The sequence below is a fragment of the Rhododendron vialii genome, chromosome 6a (assembly GCF_030253575.1).
Source record: "Rhododendron vialii isolate Sample 1 chromosome 6a, ASM3025357v1".
Taxonomy (NCBI): Eukaryota; Viridiplantae; Streptophyta; class Magnoliopsida; order Ericales; family Ericaceae; genus Rhododendron; species Rhododendron vialii.
In genome coordinates, this window is record NC_080562.1 from 37,951,763 (window position 1) to 37,969,916 (window position 18,154).

Sequence of the window (18,154 nt, forward strand, 5' to 3'; positions counted from 1 at the left end):
GGTAGAGTGGTATGAAAATGGAAATTGCGAAGTATGTAGCTGGTTGTGAAACCTGTCAACGAGTGAACGCAGAACATCAGAGACCGACGGGTTTGCTACAGAATCTTCCTATACCGGAGTGGAAATAGGATCATGTGACCATGAATTTTGTGACAAGTTTGCCGCGTTTAAAAGGGGGGTATGATTCCATTTGGGTTATTGTTGATCGGTTAACAAAGTCAGCTCACTTTTTGATGGTAAAGACTACGTATACTACGGTTAAGTATGCCAAATTATATGTTGATGAGATTGTCAGATTGCATGGGCCACCTATGTCTATGTTAGTGACAGGATCCTAAATTTACTTCTAGATTTTGGTTTAGTCTGCAGGATGCTATGGGGACTTCTTTGAAATTTAGTACTGCATTTCATCCACAAACTGATGGTCAATCGGAGCGAACTATACAAATTCTAGAGGATATGCTGAGAGCAAGTGTTATGGATTTCAGTGGCGGTTGGGAAAAGAACTTGTCGTTGGCGGAATTCGCTTATAATAATAGTCACCAAAGCAGTATTGGCATGCCACCGTACGAGGCCTTGTATGGTAGACGATGCAGGACACTGATTTGTTGGGAGGATGTGGACAGAGCCATCAAAAGAGTTATGCAGATAAACGGAGACGTGAGTTAGAGTTTGGACTGGGCGACTTTGTGTTTATTTGTATTTCACCTTGGAAAAGGGGTTATTTGCTTCCAAAGGAAAGGAAAATTGGCACCGAGATACATAGGTCCCTACGAGATTGTGGAGAGAGTAGGGGGTTACGGCTTATCGTTTGGCATTACCGATGGAGTTGGCTTGGTTACACGGCGTGTTTCATGTTTCTATGCTTCGGAAGTTCGTGTGGGATTTGTCGCTTATTCTGGAATCGGAACCTTTGGAACTTTCTGAGAATTTATCTTACGAGGAGACACCGATTGAAATTCTTGATTGGAAGGAGCAGGTTTTACGTTTTAAGGTGATACCCTACGTGAAAGTATTGTAGCGGAATCATAAGGTTGAAGAGGCTACGTGGGAGGGTGAAGAGTCGATGAAACAAAAGTATCCACATTTGTTTTAGTCAGGTAATTCAATTTCGGGACGAAATTTTCTAAAGGGGGAGGGGGGGAGTTGTAATACCCGCCCCGGATATTTTGGTATTTCAATTACTTTTAATTGAACTATATGTTTTGGGAGTTAAAAATCGTAAACAATAGAACTTGCGAGGGTCTTGTGGGTGATTTATGATTAGAACATAAGTTAACAATAGGCCTCGCTTGCACATGATAATCTTTTTATAGGTTTACAAATATCGTGGAGGAGATATTTATCCCCATCCTTATCTCTTGTACATGTATAGAGAGAGAGAGAGGGAGAGAAAGAGAGAGAGAGACGGGTGAGAAGGGGAGAAGAGAAACAGGAAGAGGGTCTGTTCTTCACGAAATTATTCAAGGTAAAAAGCCGGTCATTCGGGAGGTGCCGAAACTTTAGTTTGGCATACTTCGATCGACACAAAGGTGAATGTGTTTGATATGATTATGTTCAATAAGGTATTACATGGTGGTGATTGTCTATCATGCTAATTGGGATTTAGTTAATGATATGTATTTGTTGGGTGTTGATTGTACTTGCTAAAGGATTGTGGAGTGAGTCACACTATATCGTTGGTCATGCCGTCTAATTAACGGTGAATGGAAATGTCGTGTGCGGGACACAATACCTTGGGTATATGGGATGTGGCAGACTTGCCACTATATATTGGTGTTTATACATGTGGTTATACAATTGAGTACTTATGTTGAGTTTTGTGTGGTTTACATTCAAGTGAGATATTCCTTCGGGTTCTGTGGTATTTTATTGAATGTATTCTATATCTCACACATTCTGATTTTCTTTTTTGGATTGCCAAGTCACAGATGGTCGTAAAGTTGGTCCACTACCGGTCGGCATTTTGGGGACACTTGGATTAGTATCGAGTGTTGGTTATTTTTGGTCGAGTTGGTTGTAATGGGTCAAACTCTAATTTTTGTTAAACTCATTTTGTGACTAATGTTGTCAAGTACTTTATGACTTCAAGTTTTTAATTATGTGGGAAACTCCGTTAATGTTTAATTATTTGTGTTAGGATAAGAGGCAACAACTTATGTACTATGTAAATTCGTAAAGTTGTTGACACCTTGTTTATATTAATGTTAAATCTTCCGCTAGGGTTTTACTCTGTTTCGTGTATGGTTTGTCGTTTAGTTGTTGTTCTTTTGTGTGGAATGCCACGTGGTCGTGTCGATGCGGGCCCACTTCTGGTGTCGTTCCAGGGTGGTGCGTGAAAGTAATGGTAACAATGAGTGGTGTCGGTGAAATGATAGTTGTGTAATTGTGGCATTATGGCGGCGGCGGCGGCGACGGTGTGGTAGTGGTGGTGGCAGTGTGGTAGTGGTGGTGGTGATGGAGTGATATGTGAGTGGGAGTGGGAGTGGTGGTGTAATGGTGGTGGTGGTGGTGGAAGGATGGTGGTGGTGGTGGCGAAGTGGTGGTGGTGGTGGTGGTAGAATGGTTGTAGGAGTGGTGGTGGTGGTGGGAGTGGTTGTAGTGGTGGTATAGTGATTAAATGCAAGTATATAAGAATTCAACTAGAATTAAGTAACTCAAAGCTACTTAATTTTTTTCAACTTTTTAGCCTACATTTTAAATAACACTTAATTTGTTAAGCAATATATAATGTCATTATCAAACTTACTGAATCACTTATTACTTATTTGATTCAGTTTTAAGTGCTGAATTTAGGTTATCAAATAAGTTATAGGTCTGTCAATGGACCAAATCCGATTCGAAAAATCCGATCCGAATCTGATCCGATAATGTCGATCCAATAATCCGATAATCCAAATAAGGATCGGATTAAATCCGTTATCAATCCGAATCCGAACTTTATTTATTTATTTTAAATTTTTTTTTAAAAAGTAAATTTTTTATTTTGAAAAAAAAATGTTTAAGAAGTTGTATTTTTATTTTTATTTTTTAAATTTTTTTTTGGAAAATATTTTTTTTCTGAAAAAAAAAATTGTATTTTGTTGAAATTTTTATTTTTATTTTTTTGCTAAAATTTTTGTAGTAAAAAAATTTTCGGATTCGGATCCGAATTACCACTATCAAATTCAAGTCTTATCGGATTTAGGTATTATCAGATCCGGATCGGATCCGTCCCATTAACAGGCCTACATAAAACAACTTGAAATGGGAAATTAAACATCCCCTCACAACTTCACTTTCATACCTCCCAAACCGTAGAAGTCCACACCACCGCCACAAACCCCACATATCTTTGCCTCCCAACTAATTAATTTAAAATCTAGAAGGAGAGGACTCAAAATTTTCCAATTTCAGTTACAAAAACCATTACAATTACTACCGATTTACAAGGAAACACTAATTACAATTACTACCGATTTACAAGAAAACACTAAAATAGATATCAACCTTTTGACCTTCTCCTTTTAAAACACAACTCTCCTGCCAAAGAAGCAAACTAATGTTACCTTTTCTTCTTCCAATGGTAAGGAGTGTCCGGGCCACAACCAAATAAAAAATACTCAAATAGAAAAAAGGTTACTCCAACCAAACAATAGCTGTGATTAATTCAACCATGTTTAAGGCCATCCTCCAACAGTACAATCGTGCCAGCCTTTAGAAAGGGGACCCCTCAAGCCATCCGAACAGAGGAAAGCAACACATCACATGGCCATGCGCGGGTTAGCAGGATATGCGCCCACACAGCCTCTCACTCTCTCTCATCTCCTTCTCTGTATTTGTCTGCGTATTTTTCTTCTGTGTTGAGAAGTTGATCCTTGTCTGCACTACAAATGTCTTGAGAGGTGGCCATCTCCTTATTGTTCTGCTCACGGTATACTTGAGTTAATCTCTCTATCTCTTTCCTTAATGCTTCTTGATGGGCTGCCAATTATGGCCAAAAAAAACCAAAAAAAAAAACCAGATTTTATTAACAGGTTCTCAAACAATTTTGACAAAATTGACACATTTCAATTTAGGAAATGAACCAACTGAGGCTAATTCGGTTGGTCAGGACTTTTGCATCTCACTAGGAAGTCAGGAGTTCGAATCTCCCTATCTGCGCGTGGGTGTTCTTCCCTTAGAGGGATTTTCCTTTCTTTCTTTGTTTCTACCTTACAATGAGTTTATTTTTTGTATTGGTTAAGTTGTTAAGCTTGGTTGTCTTGTGAAAAAATGTGGGAAATGCAAGACTCCTAAGTAAGATAATACAGTACTACTCCTACTAGAGACCCCCCCTTGTTGTGGTCAAGGCATTGAATACAAAGTAGTACATAAGAAGATGCCTCGAAGGTCAGTTGGTAGAGCAGGTAAATGACAGTTTATTTGGCGAGGATTCAAACCCCACCTCCGACTCTTCTTTCTCTAGGATAATATAGAGTAGGAATTTTTTTTATGCAGTCGTTCATAAAAAGAAAGAAAGAATGAGTAGAGAACATGATCCGGCTAGTTGCGACCACCCAAAAACCAAATCTGTGGGGTGCAATATTGAATGAGTAACACCTAAAAAAAACCCTCTCCCACACCAATTGATTTTAGGAGACTCTAGAAATAATCTAAAAATTAGTTTTATAGCTACGAGGCGGGCTGTGTGTTCGATTGCGGGAGAGCATCACAAAGGGATTGTTCAGAACACAATGTTGCTTCCCGTGGTCGCTCTAAAAAATAGATCGGGGTGAGATGTCGAATGACATATGACTTAAAGTGAAGTCCTCGATCCCTAACACCAATCAGTTACGCTACTCGATATTCCAGGACGAAATGATCTCAAGCTCGTGATATTTATAAATAAGCCCTTACCATCTTTGAAAATTTTGTCCTGAACAAGAGCAGCAATCCTTTGCTTGAGGGTGCTGTTGTCAACGTTAAGGATCAACCTTTGATGGTCGAAGAATGCAACTCTCGGAGACAATGCCGATACTTCAGACTTCATTGTGGATTGAACACCCAAAAACCAAAAAGAATGTTTGTAAATTCAAATTAATGAGCATATATGACTTAGGCTCCGTTTCGCTAAGGTTTTTATTTTATAGTAAGTAATTATTTTTCGTTCTACGAGACATGTCATTCTCTCACAATACATCACATTTAATTCAAAAAATAAGTAATTATTTGAACCTTAGCGGAACGAGGCCTTAGTAAATTCAAATTAATGAGCATATGACTTAGTAAATTCAAATGAAAAATAATGAATCAAACTAGATTTATATATACTATATATATATACACACACACACACGATTTGTTTTAAATGAGGGGGTCCTCATTTTAAGAGTACACGCGAGAAATTGGCAAAAAAAATTGATCGGGAAGGTCTTCATCCGAACAGTTTTTTATTGAACGGTTCAAATAATCATTGTTCAAATCAAGTCCTTCCTAGTCATTTTTTTTGTCGATTTCTTGCGGACACCCATAAAATCATGTTTTGATCACATTGAGCGGCTCGGATCATCGAAATTCGATCGAGAAATGGGAGAAATGGTGAGATCCGCATTTTAACTAAAATGAGGACCCCGTCATATGAAATATATGTACCTGTAATGAGGTAACACTGCGCTCGAGCTCTGAAATGTATTGAAGCTTCCTCACTCTGGACCTCTGAGCTGATTGTCTGTTGGCCAAAATCCTGATTGATGCATCCATTAACAACAATTAGTTGAAATGAAAAATGGCAAGAGTTATTATTGTAATGAACTGAAATTATAAGACGGGGGAGTGAGATGTTTATGTTAAAAGAAATCAAAATTCTTGATGCATGTCGCAGTTTTTTTCCTTTACCGTGGTTAAGGATTTTAGATTTACTAAAGCTTTTAGATGTACTGAAATATTTTTTACAATTACGAAACACTACGTCAATTATGTAAAGTACGCAACAATTGAATCGAGCTTTTCACACACCAATTGACTTATTCCCAATTGTTCGGTAAGTTGTTTTACCGATCAAGTGTTGATCATTCTGTTCAAGAAGGACACGCTTCTGTTTCTCAACATGTGCAGGCACCAATGCGACACATGTAGCATTCGTGCCTCGTCTCTTGCATTGCCCAGCCACGGGCATTCTAACTGGACCATTAGAATGGGTAACAACCGAACACCAAAAATTCAAGTTTAACAAAATCATTTTCCAGAAAATTGGTTTTCATGTAAGTTATTTTTCATGTAAAATATTTTACATTGAAACAAACGGAACCTTATTGTGACCACCTAAAATTTATCCAACCTCCACTCTTAGGGTTTTATGAATGGTGGGTCAGCCATGCAAAACTTTCCCCTTATGTGTAGGATAGGATAATGTCTACAATTGTACGTAGCATTTTTCTAGAGAAGTTTTAAATAGAATGACAGCTGCTTTTTGTGGTCCTTTGGTTTCAATCTAAAGCATCATTTTAGAGCATCCACAATAGCAATACTTCCTCCGTTTTAAAATAAGTGACCTTTTTGTGATTCCGTGTCATTTTAAAAGCTTATATCTTTCAATTTATGAAGTTTTATGTAATTTTAAAATTTTTGTTTAATAGAACTAATTAAAATCTATCAAACAAGATCTATATTATATATTTTTTAACACTCATATTGAAAGATATAAGCAGTTGAAAATGACAAACTTTCCCAAAAATGTTGCTCATTTTAGAATGGACAGAGTAATCAAAATCAATAACCAAAATGTGTCACGTCAATATTTGATTATTCATTTAGTCCATATCAAACTTAAACAATCTCTACCTCTATATTGGTTATTTTTGCATCTCTAATAAAAAAAAATCTGTAATACACAATGCACATTTGTCCAATCGCAAACGAATTTCAATCGCGCACTCGACCACACCAAATTATCAATGAGACGATTCCAATGTGGGGTGTTTTTGAGTTATTGAGTTTTGAGTTTGGTTATTGGTAAAAGTTGTTAAGATTGGTTATGGAATGAGTGAAATTTAGTTATTTGCTAAAAAACTTGTAATTTTACTTATTACAATGTAGGGTATTTTTTTTAGCATTATTGTTAAATTTGTTTATCCACACGCATTTGCTTATTACTATGGGGATGCTTTTAGATTAGTTTTTTTTCATATGGTATACATTAGCGAGGTGTTAGAATGTTAGTCAACGGGGGATTCAAAGGTATCCATAACCCTGAACACCAAATCTACTTTCCGTGGGACTCGAACTCAGGTCAATATTGAGGAGAGAAATGAGACAACTAACTTGACAAGTTTGGTACTCAACTCACGACTACTTGAAAGTTCAGGGGATAAATCAATCTTTAGTTGTTTCAATGTGTATGTCTTTCAAGTCAAGCTAACAATTAAAATCAAGTCTTTCTCACTTCACTATTCAGATTTCTTATCTTAGATTAGTTTTAACATAAAATTTATCGAAAGAAAAGAAATACTAGAGAGATTATTAATTTCCTTATTAGAGTTCTCGAGGAATTCTATGTTTGAGCTTAATATTTGCTCGCAAACTATTCAGTGAATCGTCGGTAAATCACCTTTTGATCCTCTTGGGATCGACGACGGTGTCGCCGCCGGCTGCATTTTTGGAAGGCTTGGTGGTTGGTGGGTCAGATTTGCATGAGCCGTCCTGTACCTCTCGTGGCTCTTCTTTTGGCCTCTTCTTCTGATGATCTTGTGGCAGCCGCGGCTTCTCCTCGTCATTGGTGTTATGATCGGACGGCGTTGTAGGATCAGACGACGACGCCGTTGGCCCCACCACCTCCACCGCCACCTCATCGGCAAACATGGACATGAGCTGTTCGTCGTTGAGCCGCTCAAATCCATCAGCACCTCCTCCATGCACGGCAGTCCTTGGTGGTGGTGAAGTTGGACACTCTTCAAGCAATGGGAGGAATGCAATTGAGTCGGTTTCCGACCTCCGGTAAGCGGTCCGCCTAACCGACGAGAAGTCGAGGAATTCGTCCACCCACGACGGGGGCGGTGTGGCGGCGGCAGTGGTGGTGGTATTGGAAGTAATCTGCATCATCTGGAAAGGGAGTGAATGCCAATTCTGAGTCATGTTTGGTGGTGCTTTGGGTGGTAAGTGCGCCATGCAAATAAATTTGCGTCTCCAATGAGAGAAACTCTTAAAGGAAGAAATACTACTGTGTGGTATGTTTTCAGTGATGCGCTTGAGTTATATGGTGTATGATACGAAGGAAGAAGTGTGAGGAACATAATCATAAGATAGCATCTCTCTGTTTTTAAATACTTGTTCTCTGCAAAGTCGTATGTTCAAATTTCACAAATGCCAAACATCGCAAATTTTAAGGCCATTTGAGGGTTTTTTCAATCGTTAACTCAGAATCGCGAAACTAATCGAAATGTGCATAATTTGACCTGGACAACTCGGTTATTAATAAAAAAAGAGTTGTTAATATTAAAAGGCCCAGAGGTTTGGGAGGGGTGGTGGGGGCACATGGTGGGGAGAGATTTTGGACAGCTAGCTACAGCTAGCTGTGGGATTGGGGCTAACTATTTTCAGTGGAAAGTCGCAATGAAAGAGTTTTAAATAACTCTGGAGAAAGGGGAATCAGCCACCACGTGCCGGTAGATGTGACCCTCTCCCTCCTTGGATACAAAAAAATTTTCTACTATACTATGGGATATCGATGAGATTATTTAGTCACCTTTACATATGCACCCACATTGAAAGATTTTGCATCCACCAACCTTGAATTAGCATGGGCAAATGAAAATTTCCAATTTAACCTGCTTATATACTCTCTCTTAGTGAGTGCGACGACGTGTCAATCTTCTTTTCTGGACATGACCTAGGAGTTTCTAGCTATCTACTTGCTGAGGAGTCTAAGAAGAGGATCGTAGTCGGATCCGATGAATCTAATAAAGCGGGAAGATAACAACCCATAAGTGCGTGCCAAGAAGAGTTTTGCAAATAATTAAAGGGTTTTATATTCTTAATTAAAGTAATTAACAATCAAATGGGTTGTGAGAGTTCCATTGATCACATGAAGATGGAATAGGATTTCATTAAGATTATAGGATGAGCTGGGATAGAAAGGGAAGCTAGGATTATAGGAGCCTGTAAAGAATCATGTCCTCCTCCTCCCCACCATGTGAATTGTTTCTAGGCACTTCCCCACCTCTTTTCTTTGTCCCCAAATCAAACTCACATGCTCAGTATATTCATGTCTCTGTCTCTGTCTGTCTCTCTCTTGCATAAAGTTTCTTTGTAACTTCTTCAATAATCAATGTTTTGTTTGGATGATATTTTGAAAAAAAAATTCTAATTCAAAAAACACTTATATAGTACTCTTATTTTTAATTATTGCTCTTATTTTTTTTATTTCTCTAATCATTATTTTCATTTCTTTCTTTATCTTTCTCCACTCATTACCCATATCTCCAATTATTACTTTAATTTATCTCTTTACTCATTACCGAAAAATCAAACTCAAATTTTTTCAAAACATCATCTAAACATGCACAAATGTTGGGAACTAAGGCTTTTTTTTGTTGATAATGCAGAGTGATCCGGACTAATTTGCGCACATTTCGGACTGTTTACCTCTACAATCCATCTCACAGTCCTTTCCATGCTTACACATACGGTGAGAGAACCGGGGGATGGTGTTGTGTGGGTGGTGCATAGCACTGTGTTGTGCATCATCCGAGCTGTTCGTTCAACAATCTAACGATCCAGATTTCATCTCGGCTATGAACTGCTCAGATGTTAAACAATGGAGATAAAATTTGGATCGTTGAATTGCCGAACAGACTGCTCGGATGGTGCACCGCACAGCATCATCCCCCAGTTCGTGGTGAGATGGCTCAAGAGTTGTTGACAATGAAATCGAACTTGAGACCTTTGGAGCTTCTTCTTTTTTTTGACTAAGGCTCGTTCCGGAAAGAAAAATAAGTACTTATTTTTTAAGAAAGCAATTTCAAGCTCAAAAATCATGTGCTTACGCAAATTATTTTCCTATCAATATGGATCTTGTTTGATAGATCTCATTGAAATTTTAAATACGGTGAAAAAAATTAAAAAATTATTTTTCATTTACATTATTTTTAAATTTAAAAATATAAAATAAATATTTATTTTTAAAAAAATTGTTCTGAAACGGAGCATAAAGAGACCTCAGGAGGTTGGGGACTAGAGTCGTAGGAGTATTATATAAATAAAATGCAAGTACTTAGGAGTGACACAAACAATGATTACTGGAAAGTTTAAAACAATGATTAAGTACCCTCTGTCACGCAAAAACTTGTCTAAATTCGGCTTTGATTCTTGACAGAGAACTAGGAAAAACATTTCCTCAGATGCAGACATCTTCCTGGAAAGCATCACCTTCGACGTTGTTTCTGATCCGAAAATGATATACCTACCGACTGTGTGTAGCGAAATCGTACCGACCAGTCGCGCCGGGTCGTCTCCGGTCACCGGACGGCCGTTCTGAGCTGTCTAAAAATTCTACAGTATTAAAAAAAATTGAGGGGCCCACACGGGAATACTACATATACATGAAAAAAAGAGTGTTTAAATCAAGCACCATACACACATCGGATGTCGTTGATTCCTGCGTTGGCTCCTCGATATTTTTTTTTAGAATTTTTGGACGGCTCAGAAAGGCCGTGCGATGGCCGGAGACTGCCCGACGCGGCCGGTCGGTACGATTTCCCTACAAATCTCCTTGGTACACATAGCATGACTCGTTTCTGATCCAATGAAAGTCTTATCGTTATGGTAATGACCTTGATTAAAAACCATTACAGTAAAAAATTGTTAGATTTTGCAGAGGGTTTCAATCTAAAATCAATTGGCAATAGGTGAAGTTAACCTCTAGAATATATTAACCAAGTTTAAGTGACTTAAATGAGTAATGTGGAACAAGTCTAACATTCTCTCTCACGTGCAGCCCGGATGCAAATGGAGGTGACAGAGACTTTCCCGCGGGAGGTGAGGCCACCCAATACTTAACTCTGATACCATGTTAGATTTCTTGAAGGGTTTTAATCTAAAATCAGTTGCAAATAGGTGGAGTAACATTTAGAATATATTAACTAAGCTTGGGTGGTTTAGATGAGCGATGTGGGACAAAATCTAACACTCCCCCTCACGTGCCAATTGGTTTTAGGTTAGAACCCTCCAAGAAATCTAACATGGTATCAGAGCTAGGTCTTAAGTGACTTCACCTCTCGTGGGAAAGTTTCTGTTGTCCGAAGCAAATCTCCTGGTCAGCTCAATTCGCACATTCACGTGCATCCGGGCTGCGCACGAGGGGAAGTGTTAGACTTTGTCCCACATCGTTCATTTAGGCCACCAAAATTTGATTAATATATTCTAGAGATTATTTCACCTATTGTCAATTGATTTTAGGTTAAAACTTTCCAAAAAATCTAACACAAATTACCCACTAGCTACGTGGAACTCAACTCGTTTTTTAGCTCAACCGTCTACGTTAGTTTGCGATGTAAACAAGTCAAATTCTTGCTCGAACTTGGCTCGATTAGTTTTGATGTTGCCGCTTTTAAAAGGATGCATTACTCGAGCTTGCCTTAATTGAAAACTCACTCTGAGTCTCTGAGATATGATCTATCCATAAGCTTCTATCTTTTGTGATGAAATTTCTCCGTAAATGCCGTTGGACATTCTTAAATGAATTTTTTGATGATAAAAAGTAGAACCAGATGCAGTTCCCTATTGAAATTCGTTTTTCTCGCAAATTAACCAATTTAGCATGAAAATCATACAAGCTCATTAGGATTTCAAGCAAAATTTAAACAAAAATGATATAGGTACCGACTAGGGGATATATACACGAAAAAATGGTGTTTAGATCAAACATGTTATACATATTAGATGTCGTTGATTTTCACGAAGGCCCCATCGATTTTTTTTTTTAGAATTTTTGGACGGCTCGGATCGGCCGTCCGGTGGCCGGAGATGGCCCGATGCGGCCGGTCAGTACGTTTTTCCTTCCCTTTCGGTACTCATAGCGATAGCATGACTCAAAATTAAAAACTTCAAAATTTTCAGCTTGTTGACGGTTGCATGGTTATTTGTAGAAAATTCAATACTTGGGATCCCAAAAAATTCTTGGGTAAATTTCGCTGACCTCCCCTGAGATTTCTGATACAAACAGATACCTCCCTTAATGTTTTTGAAATAACACTGCCCTCCCCTGCTTTAACTGACATTATCAACCGACCCCCTTGCTGTTAATTTGTCATGGATGGCGTTAAGATTTGCGAGAAAAGTACCAAAATTCCCTTATAACAAAGTAAATAGATTGCACAAACTTGATTCTTGGAATCACACCTCATCTCTTTCATTTTGTGAAATGAATCCACTTGAAAAGCATTAGGCATATTATTATTATTACTACTACTAATACTACTATTGCTGCTGCTGCTGCTACTACTACTACTGTTATTGTTATTATCATTATTTTTTTCCAAATGTTTTTGTTTTTTTCTATTTTTTTCAAACAAAATGATCAATGAAATTTTAAAAAAAAAGTTATATTAAAGCTGAAATTATGCAGCAAAAAATATTGCATTACTTGGTTTGTTTGGGCATTAGAGGATTTTACTTTTTGATGATTATAATAAATTTGTTTCCTTTATTTTTCCCACTTTTATTTTTAAACAAAAAAAAATGCAAAGATAATTTGTGCTTGGGGATTTATTTTATCATTGTTTACAAAAAGGCATGAAGGCACTCCATCTGTTGTGATTTAATTTTTTCCAATCTTTTTGTTGCTCTTATGTCGCCACCCACCTTATACCAAAATGATTTTTTCGCCTCTTAATCTCCACCACAACTAGCCCATTCACTTAGGCATGGTTTGGCTTAATAATCTTTTTTCATTTATTTTTATATCTCCATTGAAAAAAATGCCCTTGTTAATTCTGTGCAAATATATATATATATATATATATATATATATATATATTTTTTTTTATTTTTTTATTTTTTATTTTTTTATTTTTTTTTTTGCGGATGATTGGTTCACTAATGACAAAATATTCCAAATAGGCAGATATTGTGAATTTTTTTCATCTTTTCTAACTTTTTCTAATTTTGGTCCATGTGTGTGTGTGTTTTTTTTATCAAAATAAAACTCAGTGTTCTTTCAACGTGTTTTTTCTATCAAAAAATAATTTGTTGATACAATGAAAACTCATAATATCCTGGACTTCGTGATTTTAGAGAGAGAGAGAGAAAAGGAAGCATTATTGCACGTGGGAGGAGCATAAAAAAGACCCTACTTGTGTTTTAAAGCAGGGAAATGAGAGGCCTAAAGAAGAGGTACGTGGATATGAATTGCTATGCAAATAACAGTGGTGGGGGCTCACACCATTTCTGCTGGCCGAGAGAAGCAGAATTTCTTTTGAAACTGCAAAAAGTTTATTAGGAAACTCGATAGAGGACATCACGTGGGGGGAGAGGGTAATGTAATTATGAAGTACTTCATTCGCTACTTCCTAATGTAATGATACCATTATCGACACGAAACATTTTGAGTGGACATATGCTAATGGCCCTTGTTTCCTGCACTTGTCTGTGTTAGTCCTGTCACGGTCTATGCCAGCTGACCTGCTTAACTCTTAGGCTCCGTTCCAGAACATCTTCTTAAAAAATAAGTACTTATTTCACATTTTCAAACTCAAAAATAGTATAAATGAAAAATTATTTTTCAATTTTTTTTTCACCGTATAAAAGATCTCAATGAGATCTATCAAACAAGATCCATATTGATAGGAAAATTATTTACGTAAACACATAATTTTTGAACTTGAAATTGCCTTCTTAAAAAATAAGTACTTATTTCCGTTTACGGAACGGGGCCTTAGCCTAATTACGTGGTTCAAAAGATTAACTTCAAGTTGTATAGTAATTGCTCGCAATCTCTTATATATGGAATTCTCTTCCCACATATAGGCGATGTGAGACTCTACAATCTCCCTCTCTTGGCTACGTCTCCGTTGCTCCCCAAGATCCATTACTTCCACCCACCAAGTGTTGTGAGACAAGTCCCCGATTTAAACACACGATAAACACCTCAAGCTTGTCTCATGTGAGACCCGCTAAAGCATGACAAGCACCTCACCTTGCGCAACCCGCCACACACTTCCAGTCGGTGCAAGCTCTGATATCACCTGTCATGACTCGCACCAGCTGACCTGCTTAACTCTTAGCATAACCACGTGGCTCAAAAAATTAACCTCAAGTTATACAGTAACTGCTCGCAATCTCTTATATATGGAATTCTCTTCCCACATTTAGGCGATGTGGGACACTACTAGTCCTTAGCTGAAGCTAACTAAAAAGCCACTACATTACGCCCTAAAACTGACTTTTCCAGTTCCGGGAGCCTCAAATTTTATGTACCCTTTAATAGGTCTACGGTGGAAGATACTATAACTAAGCCTCCAAAACACAAAAGGGCTCAATCCAAGATGGAATGGCCCAAATACAAATACAAATACCAAAAAAAATTGGGTCGGCAGACTAAAGATGCTTGAACATAAAAATTCTTGAATGTAGGAGCATAAATCCAAACAGAAATGAGTCCAAAACCTTTCGATGCACCTGGTTTTCTCACGATAAGTGTGAAGCCCGCACGAATCGAATGGTTTCGAAAATTAATGTGTCCGATTTTGTGCACTTTGTCACAGTATTTTTTATTCCAAAGTTGAAAATTCTTGTACACCACTCAAACCAGTGCTCCACTAGATCTTACGCATGTGCCCAAATCAACATTTTTTGTTGTTTATGCCATCGGCCAACTATTTTTGTTGTTTTCCTTTTTTGTGAAGTGTTTTATTAATTTGATTTTACCTATGGAGTTTTTTTTCTTCCTCTCCCAAGAAGAGCCAAAATCACATCGGTTAGGATGGATTAAGTCAAATGATGGACATGTGCATGCAAGATCGCGATAATGAAAGTTGTTATTCAAAACCATTCTAAAGTATTAAAATTTGAGTGAGCGAGGAGTGACAGCGCAAGCGCAAACATAGATCGAGAACTCCTGCATTGGGGCTGATAGGCTCTCTGTGTCTGTTTTATATATTCACTGCCACAGGTCCGGTGGTTGGGAGGCCAGAGCTTACCTAGGACAATGGGTTGAATTTGTTTCAAAACACACCACCCAATCGAGTGATGTCCGACAACTTGTTCATTCTATAGGCCCCTCCATGTAAATCATTCAAGCAAAAAAAAACAGGTTGATGAGATATCAGTTTTGACTTCTAATCAATTGATACACAGTGAGAATTATAATAGGATTTTTTTTGTCAACGGAAGAAGCATATCCATTTAAAAAATCATATGACATCTACAGATTATTACTGGAATACAGATCAGGCTATACGGCATTTACAGATTTCCATTCAAATAAAGAGATATAGAGACACGGCCAAGCCCTAAAACTAACGATACATAGGAAAAGCAAAGAGATGAAACTGATGTCTAACGCCTAAGTAAGGGCCATCGCTCATTCCACACCGTTATCAACAAAGATCGGCTTACGTGGAGCCATTACCCAGACGCCAGATGCCTCGGGATGGCAGAGCTCTATATCAAAGACAGCATAAAAAACCGATGAAAATCAACAACCCGCCTGATTAAATCCAGACAGAAACCGGAGTATATTTACGAATGTCCAATCAATATGATTTGTCGACTGGATAATTTACATGTTTAAGGCATACAAATCGACAATTAAATAGTCAAACAGGCTGTGACGGTCACGTTATTATAAGAGATGAAATATGTTTGAAAGGTGTATGAATAAATTATCCTACATTGTACCGATTGTACGGGCATTTTTCAACTCAATGAGGTCACTTGATAACACTTGCGAAGCATTCCATCCGGCTTGATGTAGATCATTCTTTCATCTAATCTGATGAAAAGTATATTAGGGTATATACTTTTCATTTTTCTCCACATCTATGTAACCTTTTCTCTTGAAACTCTATATTTTGGGTAAGTCTTGAGGTTTTGGTCTTTTCTATTTTTTTTTTGTTCATTTGGTATAGTTAATTCTGTGTCTTGGGTCAGAGAAGTTTTTCAGTGCGGATGGGTATATTCCACCTGGTGTCCGTTCATACATTCAAGTCATCCAAAAGTGTTTTGGACGGTCCAGATTTTAAAAAAACTTTTTCAACAAAGAGTTTAACTTTTCTCTGAAAAAGTTTTTTTAAAATCTGAACTGTTCAAAACACTTTTGGATCGTCTGGATATGTCGAATGGACACCACGTGATACCCACCCGGCACTGAAAAATATCTCCTTGGGTCAAGTCTTGAGTTTGGCATAACCCATTAGGCTATACTCCATTAACCTTGTGTCTTGGGTCAAGTCTTGAGTTTGGCGGCATAACCTATTAGGTATATTGCAGTTTTTAAAGGGTAAATATCATTGACATCCCCAAGGGTTCCCTTAGTACAGACGCCCCATTACATTTGGAAAATGATTTTTGGCCCCTTGAAGTTTGGTATTGCAGTTCAATTATACTCCCACCGTTTGTCAATAGTTAGGTCAACTGTTTAAACACATTCAATTGTGTGGGATCCCAAGGTGGGTCCCAAACAAATGAACAGAGCAGTTCGATTTGTTTAACATTTTTTTTTACCAATCCTCATAAAAAATTAGCTTTGTCGAATATCGGTAAAGATTTGATCAAGTCATGCAATTTTTAGTCCTGCGAATTTAGAGACCAAAAATTGAATGAGTTGATCAAGCCATTAGAGATACCAGCCTGAGCTGTTTTGTTTTTCAAGGGTCTTTAAGAACAAACTTTAAACAAATTGAACGGTTTCGATCGTTTATGTGGGTCTTCGAGGTGGGGGTCCCACGCAATTCAGTGGGCATTTGGTGTACACAAAATGGTGTACACGTAGTTTTTTAATAGTTAAAATAGGCATTTCATAAGTTTAACAGCTAACCTAACTATTAACTAACGGTTAGATTTAATCGAAATACAGCACCGAACCTTAGGGGGCAAAAAATTATTTTCCAAACATGGAGGGGGCACATGTCCTTAAAAGAAACCTTGGGGGGTGTTAGTGATATTTACCCATTTTTAAAAAGGCAATAAATTTAATTTCTAATGATTCACGCAGTAATGCATTACGGAATGTAGTGTGCATTGTTGCGTTCCATCGAGATTTCATCATCGTAATCTGAATTTTTAAATTTGTATTGTTCATCGAGTATTGTATTTATATCAAAAACCAAGTTAATTAATCCTGCAACCACATGATCAAGATAGATTTGTCTCACCGTTCATTTTTCAAATTATACAAATTATACAAATAGTCCATTTTTTGCATAACAAATATCGTTGAATCAGGGGCTAACTGTACCCGATCAGGATAAAAAAAAACATTCCTCAATAATCTTTCCAACGAATTCTAAAAAATAATAAAAAACAGTTCAGATCACGATGATGAGATCTCGACAAAAGCACACCGAAACTCCTACACGCCTACAATACATTAGCACACCACGAGAACCCTTCGTCGCTCGAAAAGTAAGGGACAATGCTACTCGGATATCTGTGATAAACTGTGACTGCAAATAATCATGGAAGTAGCGACATATTTACAGAATAGCTCAAAATTCTAAATGTTATGCTTACAGAGTTACAGTGATTGATTCCCAAATGAGATATTCTTGTTTCCCCAAACCCGTGTCCAAATCGAGGCATTAGATAACACAATCAAAATTTGTGGACTGGAAAAAAAAACAAGAGAGAGAGATTTCTTCAGATTATGATTCCAACCGCATTGAATAAATGATACTGATATGCACTATTGTCCTTTGAACGAACCAAAAGGAATAATGAACCATCACACCATTCCAAGAACAGTATACCACTATCGGACAATAGCTTTTTCCATTCCTCTGGGCCAGCCGCCAGCCCATGCGGCGCATTGTATCTGCTTTAATCGGACCAGTTGTTAATTGACGGTGGATCAGTTGAGGTGCGTGTCAATTGGCATCGGTTTTAATCGGCCTAGTTGCTAATGGACGGTGGGATAAGGTCTCCGAATATCAATGTGTAAGGTGGTTCGGAGACTCGAGCTACCAGAGATAAACAAACTTAT

At 37.7% G+C, this 18,154-nt stretch overlaps 1 protein-coding gene across 1 annotated transcript; it reads right to left on the minus strand.

Annotated features, from left to right (window-relative positions):
• Positions 1-3,373: 3,373 nt before the first annotated feature.
• On the minus strand, positions 3,374-8,426 carry LOC131331555 (basic leucine zipper 61-like). Its single transcript, XM_058365579.1, has 4 exons — positions 7,568-8,426; positions 5,614-5,704; positions 4,879-5,005; positions 3,374-3,963 (listed from the first exon to the last, which is right to left on the minus strand). Exons 1-4 carry the CDS (start codon positions 8,122-8,124, stop codon positions 3,791-3,793), a joined length of 948 nt encoding a protein of 315 aa, XP_058221562.1. The 5' UTR covers positions 8,125-8,426; the 3' UTR covers positions 3,374-3,790.
• Positions 8,427-18,154: the final 9,728 nt, after the last annotated feature.

Bases quoted from the DNA above. Each gene is read 5' to 3' on its own strand.
- LOC131331555 (XM_058365579.1), bottom strand. From the start codon at position 8,124: ATGGCGCACTTACCACCCAAAGCACCACCAAACATGACTCAGAATTGG. The intron at 5,006-5,613 runs GTACATATATTT...TCCACAATGAAG, and splicing joins GCAGTGTTACCTCATTACAG to TCTGAAGTATCGGCATTGTC. The intron at 3,964-4,878 runs GTAAGGGCTTAT...CATAATTGGCAG, and splicing joins GGACAAAATTTTCAAAGATG to CCCATCAAGAAGCATTAAGG.